Source organism: Mus musculus, chromosome 19 (assembly GCF_000001635.26).
Source record: "Mus musculus strain C57BL/6J chromosome 19, GRCm38.p6 C57BL/6J".
In the NCBI taxonomy this organism is placed as follows: Eukaryota; Metazoa; Chordata; class Mammalia; order Rodentia; family Muridae; genus Mus; species Mus musculus.
The window spans coordinates 13856220-13868309 of record NC_000085.6 but is presented as its reverse complement, the minus strand read 5'-3'; the positions used below and the strand labels follow the sequence as shown (position 1 = coordinate 13868309).

The 12090-nt window shown below is 35.8% G+C and overlaps 1 protein-coding gene across 1 annotated transcript; it reads right to left on the bottom strand.

Annotated features, from left to right (window-relative positions):
• Window positions 1-5564: 5564 nt before the first annotated feature.
• On the bottom strand, window positions 5565-6515 carry Olfr1502 (olfactory receptor 1502). The gene has a single exon (NM_146797.1). It carries the CDS (start codon window positions 6513-6515, stop codon window positions 5565-5567), a length of 951 nt encoding a protein of 316 aa, NP_667008.1.
• Window positions 6516-12090: the final 5575 nt, after the last annotated feature.

Sequence of the window (12090 nt, the reverse complement as noted above, 5' to 3'; positions counted from 1 at the left end):
TAGACTGAACCAGAAAAAGAATTCCTCCCTTCACTTAATAATCAAAATACCAAAAGCTCAAAACAAAGAAAGAATATTAAAAGCATTAAGTAAGGGAAAAAAGTCAAGTAAAATAAAAAGTCAGACCTATCAGAATTACACCAGACTTCTCACCAGAGACTCTAAAGCCAGAAGATTCTGGGAAGATGTCATACAGATCATAAGAGAACACAAATGCCAGCCATGACTACTATACTCAGAAAAACTCTCAGCTAACATAGATGGAGAAACAATGATATTTCATGACAAAACCAAATTTACACAATATCTTTCCACAAATCCAGCCCTACAAAAGATAATAAATGGAAAACTCCGGAGCAAGAAGGGAAACTACACCCTAGAAAAATCAAGAAAGTAATTTTCTTTCAACAATCCCAAAAGAAGATAGTTACACAAACATAATTCTACCTCTAACAACAAAAATAACATGAAGCAACAATCACTTTTCCTTTATATCTCTTAACATCAATGGATTCAATTCCCTGATAAAAGACATAGACTAACAGACTGCATAAGTAAACTGGACCCAGCATTTTGATGCATACAGAAACACACCTCAGTGACAAAGACTGACACTACTACTGAGTAAATGGTGGAAAAAAAGTTACTAAGCAAATGGTCCCAAGAAACAAGCTGGAGTAACCATTCTAAAATCAAGTAAAATTGACTTTCAACCAAAAGTTATCAAAAAAGATAAGGAAGGGACACTTCATACATGTCAAAGGAAAAATCTACTAAGATAAGCTTTCAATTCTGAAAAAAATATGCTAGAAAAAGGATTTCTATGAAAACATTCATAAATGAAACTTTACTAAAGCTCAAAGCACACATTATTCTTCACAAAATAATACTGGAAGACTTTATCACCCTACTTTCATCAATGAACAGATCATGGAAACAAAAATTAAACAGAGACACAGTGAAACTAACAGAAGTTATGAACAAAATGGATTTAACAGATATCTATAGAACATTTCACCCTAAAACAATAGGATACCATTCCCTCTCAGAATTTCATGGTACTGTCTCCAAAATTGACCATATAATCAGTCACAAAACAGACCTCGAGAGACAAAAGAAGATTTAAATAATCCCATGCTTCCTATCCTATCACTAGGGACTAAGGTTAGTCTTTAATAACAACAAAAACAACAGGAAGTCCATATACACATGGAAGCTGAACAAAACACTACTCAATGATAGCTTGGTCAAGGCAGAAATAAAGAAATTAAAGACTTTAGAATTTTTTTTAAAGATGTATTTATTTTTTTATTTATATGAGTACACTGCAGCTGACTTCAGACACACACTAGAAGAGTGCATCGGATCCCATTACAGATGGTTGTGAGCCACCACAAGGTTACTGGGAATTGAACTCAGGACCTCTGCAAGAGCAGACGGTGCTCTTAACCACTGAGCCATCTCTACAGCCTCTCTATTGTTCATTGTTTAGTGAAAGCCATAAATTTACTTTCTGCAGTTTATATAAAGCCATACAATGTTATGCTAGTCATAAGTCAAGTAAAAATATTTTCTAACAGTGCAATGTGATTATGGTACTGAATTTTCAGCAAACATCTATTTCTAGGGGTTAATGAAAATGAAGGCACCTCATATCAAAACTTATGGGACACAATGAAAGCAGTGCTAAGAGGAAAACTCATAGTTCTATATGCCTCCAAAAAGAAGCTGGAGAGAGCACACACTAGCCGCTTGACAGCACACTTGAAAACTCTAGAACAAAAAGAAGCAAATGCACCTAAGAGGAGTAGACAGCAGGAAATAATCAAACTGAGGACTGAAATCAACCAAGTAGAAACAAAAATAGCTATTCAAAGAATCAACAAAACTAGGATATGGTTCTTTGAGAAAATCAAAATAGATAAACCCTTAGCCAGTCTAAACAGAGGGCACAGAGACATTATCCAAATTAACAATATCAGAAATGAAAGGAAGACATAATAACAGAAACCAAGGCAATCCAAAAAAACATCAGATCCTACTACAAGTGCCTATACTCAAAAAAACTGGAAAATCTGGATGAAATGGACAATTTTCTAGAAAAATACCAGGTGCCAAAGTTAAATCCGTAGGAGATAAACCATATAAAGAGACCCATCACCCCTAAAGAAATAGCAGCAGTTATTAAAATCTCCAAATCAAAAAAAAAAAAAAAGCCCAGGACCAGGTGGGTTTAGTGCAGAGTTCTATTGGACCTTCAAAGAAGACCTAACACCAATATGCTAATACCAACTATTCCATAGAATAAAAGCATATTCATACCCAATGTGATCTATGAAGCCATAATTACACTTACACCTAAAGCCCACAAAGACTCAGCAAAGAAAGAGAACTCAAAGGGGGAAAAAAAAAGAACATGATCATCTCATTAGATGCTGAGAAGGCATTTGACAAAACTCACTAACCCTTAATGATAAAGGCCTTGGAAAGATCAGGAATTTAAGGGCCATTTCTGAAAATAATAAAAGCACTATACAGTAAAACGATACCCAACATCAAAATAATTGGAGAGAAAATTGAAGCAAACCCACTAAAATCAGGGACTTGACAAGGCTGCCCACTCTTTCCCTACCTATTCAATATAGTACTTCAAATCCTAGCCAGAGCAATTCTACAACAACAGAAGATCAAGGGGATACAAATGGGAAAGGAAGAAGTCAAAATATCACTATTTTCAGATAATATGGTAGTATATTTATGTCACCCCACAAATTCCTCCAGAAAACTCCTAAACCTGATAAACAACTTCAGCAAAGAGGTTGGATATAAAATTAACTAAAAAATAAAAATAAAAAATAAAAAACCAGTATCTTTCTCTACACAAAGAATAAACAGGCTGAGAAGGAAATTAGGGAAATGACTCCCTTCACAATAGTCTCAAATAATACAAAATACCTTGGTGGATCTCTAAGTAAGCAAGTGAAATATCTGTATGACAAGAACTTCAAGTTTCTGAAGAAAGAAATTGAAGAATATCTCAGAAAATGGAAATATTTTCCATGTTTGTGGATAGACAGGCTTAATAGACTAAAAATTGCAATCTTAGTGAAAGCAATCTACAAATTCAGTGCTATCCCCATTAAAATTCTGACTCAGTTCTTCATAGAGTTAGAAAAAGCAATTCTCAAATTCATTGGAAACAACAACAACAACAACAAAACCCAGGATAGCGAAAATATTCTCAACAATAAAAGAGCCTCTGGGGGAATCACCTTCCCTGACCTCAAGCTGTATTACAGAGAAATAGTGATAAAAACCGTATGGTATTGGTACAGAGAGAGGCAGGAAGATCAATGGAATAGAATTGAAGATCCAGAAATGAACCCACACACATATCGTCATGTGATCTTTGACAAATGATCAAAAACTATCCAGTAGAAAAAAAGGCAGCACATTTTCAACAAATGGTTCTGGTTCAACTGGCTGGCAGCATGTAGAAGAATAAAAATCATTCCGCTCTTTACTCCTTGCACAAAACTCAATTCCAAGTGGATCAAGGACTGATAAATAAAACTAGATACACTGAAACTAATAGAAGGCATGGTGAGGAAGAGCCTTGAAAACAGGGCTCAGGTGAAAATTCTCTAAACAGAACACCAATGACTTATGTCTAAGATCAAAAATAGACAAATGAGACCTCATAAAATTGGCAAAGGACACTGTCAATAGGACAAAACAGCAACCAACAGATTGGGAAAAGATCTTTACCAATCCTACTTCTGAAAAAGGGCTAGTATCCAATATATGCAAAGAACTCAAGAAGTTAAACTCCACAGAAATAAATAACCCTATTAAAAATGGGTTACAGATCTAAGCAAAGAATTCTCAAGGAATAGCAAATGGCTGAGAAGCACCTAAAGGAATGTTCAATATCCTTAGTCATCAGGGAAATGCAAATCAAAACAACACTGAGATTCCACCTCAAACCAGTCAGAATAGTTAAGATCAAAACTCAGATGACAGCAGATGCTGGTGAGGATGTGGAGAAAGAGGGACACTCCTCCTTTGTTGCTGGGATTGCAAGCTGGTACAGCCACTCTGGAAATCAGTTTGGTGGTTCCTCAGAAAATCAGACATAGTATTTCCTGAGTTCCCAGCTACAGCAATTCTGGACATATACTATGAAGATGCTCCAATGTATATCAAGGACACATGCTCCACTATGTTCATAGCAGTTTTATTTATCATGGCCACAGCTGGGAAGGAACCAGATGTCGTTCAATAGAGGAATGGATACAGAAAATGTGGTACATTTACACAATGGAGTGCTACTCAGCAATTAAAAACAATGAATTCATGAAATTCTTAGGCAAATATTTGGAACTAGAAAATATCATCTTGAGTGACGTAATCCAATCACAAAAGGAAACACATAGTTTGCACTCACTGATAAGTGGATATTAGCCCCAAATCTTCTAATACCCAGGATACAATTCACAGACCATATGAGGTCAAGAAGTAGGATGACCAAAGTATAGATGCTTTATTCCTTCTTAGAAGGGGGGACAAAATACCCATGGGAAGAGATACAGAGACAAAGTGTGGAGCAGAGACTGAAGAAAAGGCCATCCAGAGACTGCCCTACCTGGGAATCCATCCCATATACAATCACAATGCACACACCATTGTGGTTGCCAAGAAGTGATAGGAGCCTTACATAGCTGTCTTCTGAGAGGCTCTGCCAGAGACTGACAAATACAGATGTGAATACTTGCAGACAACCATTGGACTGATCATAAGGTACCCAATGGAGGAGTTAGGAAAAGGCCAGAAAGAGCTAAAGGGGTTTGCAACCCCATATGAAGAACAAGAATATCAACCAACCAGATCCCCCAGAGCTCCAAGGGAGTAAACCATCAACCTAAGAGTACCCATGAAGGGATCCATGGCTACAGCTTCATATGTAGCAGAAGATGGCCTTATTGAACATCAATGTGAGAAGAGGCCCTTGGTTCCATGAGTCCTTGAAGCCCAAGTGTAGGGAAATATGAGGGCATGTAGGTAGGAGTATGAGTCATGAAAACACCCTCATTGAAGCAGTGAGGGGGATGGTATAGGGGAGTTACTTGGGGAATTGAACCTGAAAGAGGATAATATTTGAACTGTAAATAAAATATCCAATATAAAAACAATAATAAAAACTAAGAAAAGAAAACACAGCAATGTTAAGAGAGGCAAAGCCAGCAGAAAAATATGTTAAGGATTGGCATCAAGTGAAGTAAGCTTGGGCCTTAGATAAAGAATTAGAATTAGAAAAAGAAATTCCTCTATAAAGAACTAGAGGAAAGCAGGGATTGACTAACAGGAAGAACTGAAAGTTAGGAATGTGGGAAAGAACAAAACATTGAAGAAATTTTTAAATACAAAATTCACCACATTCATATTATGTCCTTGCATAGAATGACTTGTCTGCTTTCTCTCTGTTCACAGGTACAGCATTCCTGTAGTGATTGTGTCTATCAGGATACAATGGCAATCTTTACTAAGAAGAGAAGCCTCCTCACTCAGTGTTGTGTGCATTGGGAAACCTGGCATTTACCAGTCACCTTCTTGAATGCAGCCTTGACATCCTTGTTCCTTAGGCTGTAGATTAGTGGGTTCAGCATGGGAATGACCACAGTGTAGAAGACAGACACAACTTTATCTTCATCCAGGGATTTTTTTGAACCACTACGTATGTACATAAAGATGAGTGTCCCAAATAAAAGAGCCACAGCAGTGAGGTGGGAGACACATGTTGAGAAAGTCTTTGCTCTTCTACCTGAAGACTTCATTCTCATGACAGCTTTGATGATGAGCAGGTAGGAAATGAGGATGACTAAGGCATTGGCCAAAATTACAAAATTCCCAAAGAAGACAATGATAATTTCAATATTTGTTGTGTCACTACAGGCCAGCTTCAGCAGAGGTGGGAGGTCACAAAAGAAGAAATTGATCTGATTATTTTCACAGAAGGAGAGAGAGAAGGTGCATGTGGTACGCAGAATGGCCCCACACACTCCACAGATATATGCTCCTACTACTAAACTCCAACATTTTCTAGGGCCCATGGCCACAGTGTAGAGCAGTGGATTGCTAATAGCAACATAGCGATCATAGGCCATCACAGACAGCAGGAAACATTCTGTAGCTGCACAGATAGTGAAGAAGAAGAACTGGGCAGCACAACATCTATAGGAAATGACTGTTTTACCTGTAGCCAGCGTTGCCAGTATCTGAGGGGTGATGACTGAAGTATAGCAGGCATCCAACACAGAGAGATGGCTCAGAAAGAAGTACATTGGGATGTGGAGTTGGACATCTACATGGATAAGAATGACCATGCCCAAATTTCCCAGCATGGTGACAAGATAAAAGCTAAGAAATACCAGCAATAGTGGAATCTCCCACTTGGGGTGGTCATTAAAGCCTATTAGGATGAATTCCGTTACTGTGGTAATGTTATTCTTGGCCATGGATTCAATGTAGAGAGTTTGTCCTTCAGAGCTTAAGAGTGAATTGTTAAAGAGAGCACAACTAAAGGATAGTCTTTTTCTTTATGATGGAAATTAAATTTGTAATCCCTTAGTATTTGTAGAAATTATTTTCAGAAATCTTGAATCTTCCTTTCATACATCAGAGTTTTGCTTTTTGAAATTTCTATTTCTTATTATTTCTGGTATAAATTTGGAAATTTCTGAAAAGATAAGAGGCACATACTCTTCAGGTTTAGAAGGTACAAAGATTTCTGTTCCTGTATTCTGATACTCTCACATCTGCTCTGTAGGTATCTAGTTCACATATGATCATCCATCCACCAAAAGTTCAACATAATATATCTCATTTCAGACTTGGGTTCTATTGCTTTTTATAGTATCTCTACTGACCTTAGTTTTAGCCTACAAACACTTGTGTCAATTTAATCTCTTCCCCCCACAATGCCTTCTAGAGTACAGAAATCGAGACCTGGCTCTTCATAGTGACTAATCCCTTACAGTGCACATTCACATGTTTTTGTTATTATTTAACTATTCAGCAAGACAAATGATCTAGAATCAATTACTAAAATTGTTTATTTTATCTCAGTCTTTATCACTCCAAATCAAGATGTATCTTCTTTAATATATTACACTTCATTTTTTTGCACTGCTTGTTACATCATATTTACAAGTATGTTCAAACTTGTAGTTATTTTTAATGTCAGAGTCTTTGGCAAAGTCTTGTAACTTCTTTGTGCCTCAATTGCTTTTGGTTGTAATTTACTTAGTATATAAAAGTTATTGATTTCCTTATGCATATATATGCCATATTATACACATGTACACACATAAACACATATGTATGTGTGTCTGTGTGTGTTTGTGTGTATGTGCGTGTGTGTGTGAGATTGTGTCTTGTCTTGTTATGATTATGCTCATCCCTACTGGTCCCTGTCTCCCTCCATGTATTTTTCTGTTCTCTTTATTCCTTCAAATAGTATCTTTTCATCATTTTGTGACAGAAAACAATGGCAGGTGTGTGTATCTCCCCCCCCCACACACACATTCAAAGGGGGGGGGAGAGGGAGAGAGAGAGAGAGAGAGAGAGAGAGAGAGAGAGAGAGAGAGAGAGAGAGAGAGACTCTTCATTTTAACAGAATGTCATATTTTGCCTTTTGCCATATTATCCTTTTATCTCTTCTCCTTCTAGATTTCTTCTTTGTATTCTTCCTCTCCATTATATCATATTATCTATCTATCTATCTATCTATCTATCTATCTATCTGTCTGTCTGTCTGTCTGTCTGTCTGTCTATCTATCTATCTATCTATCTATCTATCTATCTATCTATCTATGAATCTATCTAGGCAATGAATGTTCCTTTCCTGTTATGTACCAATTGCTCAAAGAAATTATACTTAAATTTCTACACACTGAGTTATAACCTATTTGCATTGCTCTAATACCATTTTGCCATATGGCTCTGTTCTTACATCATTGCATAGTTGCACTTTGCTGACCATTTAACTACTCTATCCAGAATTGCCATGAAAGTACCTTATATTTTTCTGACTCCAGGAAGCTTTTTAAAGAAAATTTAAATACTTATGTTACATTCCTTGGAAGACATTAGTATTATTCACCTTCTACTTGCAGTATTTTATCAATTCTTGCCATGAAGTTTAGGTGAGAAAATAAGACCATATATATTGACCTATCCATTGCCCTCATTTATGAAAGAGCTTGAGTCCCCATCTAAGACCTCTGCTTACTCTACTTTATGCTGTTTCATTTGAATAATTTGATCTGACTCCTAATTCCACACTAGTTCAAGTTGGAACTTCCTAACTTGCGGTCCTTATACATACAATTAATCCTGTAATTATCCAAATTAGATCATGTATACATTATGTTCCATTAGCACAACCTAGAATTTTATTTGGTATGACAACATTACACTTCCACTGTGAACATTTAATCCATAAAACTAAACCTAAGTCAACATAATTCCTCTATTTTCATACATTTTAATATTTATGAACATGTTTGTTTGCTTTCATGTTCTGTGACATGATTTAATATTGTTATTACTTTGCTAATGAGAAAATTGGCATCCAGACAAGTTAATGGCTGTTCAAAGTCAAATAATTAACAGTCTGTCAATCTGAGAGTAGCAGCAGCCCTGTGGCTTGCTGTATTTCCCTGTTTCACCCATAAGGATGAATTTTACTGGGATCTAATCTTCAAATGAGGCCTGACTAAGTCTGGACATCTGTAAGATCATCATGGTCTTATTAATTACCACACTTGAATTAAAAGCAACACAGACTTTTAATGAAAGCTCAGTGGAAACTGCTCTTGTGTTTAAAGTCCTTCTAATATCTAATCAGGGATACCTGCTATACCACATAGGATATGTTTTTCTGTGCTATTCCCTCCATCCCTCTCTAGCAGGAGCATCCAGGGACGAGTTGGCGCTTTTGCAAGGCACTCTTACTATTGTACAGGCTCCATGGTTGTGGTCTCTTGATAAGAAATCACTAAGTAAATCTCAGAAGTCTGTTTTCCGTACTTGGGCTTCACTTATAAGTTTTACATTGAGAAAAGAGTAAAGGTTGATAATATGATGATTAAAAGGATTTCTGTTTTCACAATCTATGCTTTCTGTGAAGAGGAGTGCAGACTCACTGGGGCTCTTGAAATGATTTACTCAATATTTATTCAATGCTCATTATTGAAAACACATGCACTTGTCAGCTAGAAATTACTGAATTTAGAGAGCATGTAGGGATTGTCTACAATGGTTTATAGTTACTTCACCGTAATATTGTTGGGCCTAACATCCAAAACTAAATGCCTTCCTACTTCCTGATAATAGTCACCCTGATCAAGACAAGGCTTGTCTTTATTTTATTGAAATAATTCATGCTTGGTCACACTGCCTCACTCCTGGACATTTTCATGATGACTATGACTCTGGTACAGTTAAAAGATATATCCATACATATATATATCTTCATATTTATATGTTTAGAAACACATATTTTAAATATGTTACTTGTGTTCTTAAATTATATATGCAACTTTATGATGTAATGTCCCCTCATTTAATTGTCTATATTATTATATTTTTGAGAATTGTATATGCAAAGCAGGAAAGTCTGTTTAGTTGTTATTTTGGAACAGTCTTCCTTGTTATTCTTATGGAATATTTAACTTATCAATATCGCTAAAGAAGTTTTGTTTGTATTTAAAGCAGTTATCTATTGTCACTAAGAGGAAGTTAAATCTCTGTGTATCTAAGATTATCCAGCAGAGGTTCAAGTGGGTTAGTGTAAATTCTGTTGTCTTTGTTATAACTCTTTTTCATTCTCTCTATATACCTTTTAACATCTTTATAATTTAAATAAATAAATCTCCCCACAGTTTATCAGATGTTTTTCATTTTTCAATACAGAAAAAATATATTTTAATACCTTTCTGAAAATCTATTGTGAAATTTTCAATGTCCTTTTATGTCTTACGGTTGAAACGTGGTATCTCTGTGAAGGATAGACAGGCTAATCAAAGTTGTTGAGTGGAGACCAGGAGACTAAAGGAGGGTGCCAATGCAGCCACACTGATTCTGTGCAATTTCCACTAGGTCTACCGGAATAGTTTATGGATAAAGCCTATAGATGTTAAAGAACTTTGTCATTAGTACAATAAATGTATGTAGAACTTTCTAACTTCATATCTAATAGGGCAACAAATATATAGCAAACCGTCTTTCCCTTTTAGGAGAAGAGAAGGGCCTTTCCTTCAGACTAAACCCACAAATTGTAAACATTAAAATACTTCTCTAAGACCATCAAGCAAATTATATCTGTGGGAGAAGTATATTAATGTTGACTTTAGGAATTTTCTTTAGGATATGTTTTTATTCTTCTGTCTCATTTACCATGCTTTCTTTGTTTTGTTTTGTTTTTTTTTTTAATTAAAATTGTTTAGCTAATGCAAACCTCAATTTTCTGGAAAAAGTCATTTGAGAATATAATAATGGTAAAAAGAAACCAGGACATTTACATAACACAATTACTATAATATTTTACAGAAGGAAAGCCTTTGAGACCAGGCCAATGAAAGCTAGTTTTGTACTATGTTATATTGGAAAGTGTGTTATGTACTGCCATCCTGGAATGAGCCCAGAGTACAGGAAAGTAACATATTTTTAAACAAAAAATACCCTTAAAAGAGGAAAGAAAAATTGTATGGTTAGTTCACGTTTCAGACAAGGACACTTTTAGGAATAACATTTCTGTAATATGCACAACAGAAAACTAAGTGATATCTGCACTAGATAAAGAAGGAAAAACATTTCTCACCCAAGAACTTTTTAGGGAATGAATGGTTCCTAAATCTTGAACTTATTTTTAACTTTCAACCATTTCTCAAACTCTTTCTTTTTCTTCTAAAGTTTGAGTTTCATTAGGGACACAGAAAGAGTTCAACAATGTTAATGTTGTCCACGCTACTGGAATTAATGCTTCAATATGTAACAAAATCTGTATTGAGATCTTGCTTTGAAACAAGGAAATGCTAAACACATCGTAAGTATTCAATTCAACTTCACAACAAAACTGAGAGCTTTCCTAAAATTGACATAGTTATGAATAGGATCCTTCCTCAAAATAAAAACAAAGCAGGAGGCATCAACAAGAGTGAACCATTCTTACCTTTGTATCCCATACAAGACTTCAACTTCCTGGATAGACATGGCATTATTTAATTACAAATTCCAATGGCAAGGACCAGATTCTCTGTATAGTTATATTCCTTAGTTTTCATGGATGTAACTTTGGAGCTAGTTTCTTCTCAGGATTTTAGGGATGAGGTAGTTATGTCATAAGTGCCTGGTGGGATATTACATCTGAGTTCATTTGGTCTGATTTAGAACTAATATGTGTTTGTTTAAGCATTTTGTAGAAAGCAGGTAGGTTGGTCAGATGGCCAACCTAAGTCATATATATATTTTCTTGCAATAGAATGTGGCTGGTATATAAAATGAACTAGAAATTGGTTCTGTTAGAATAATACAGTAGAAAAGAATTCCCTAGATCATGATTTAGCTCCAGGGACAGCCCCCAGGACTCCGGGGAGAAACTGTTTCTGTAGAGAGAACACATACCCAAAGAGACAAGATTCATTATCACATCTTCTCTATTCATCCTACTGGATAAAAGAAAGTATTTTGGGATTTCATGACTATTCCTAAGCTGTTCACACTCAGAACTCAATAGCAGCTCCTGCTGTAGTACACTTGTTTTTTGTCACTGACTATCATATTGTGGCTGAAATTAGTCAGGGATAATAGTGGAACTGTAACTCAGATCTGGGGATTTTAGGTGAATGTCTTTTTTATAATATAGACTTTCTTAGTCCTCACGTGTCTTTTTGGCCCTAAAAGTCACTATCAATGTTTTCTCAGAATTCCACAAGGAAGCATGATTACTGACTTTTAGGAGTATGTCTGGCATGTGGTCTGAACATAACTCATTTTATTCTGTACCGAGTTGCTTACTAACTCATCACC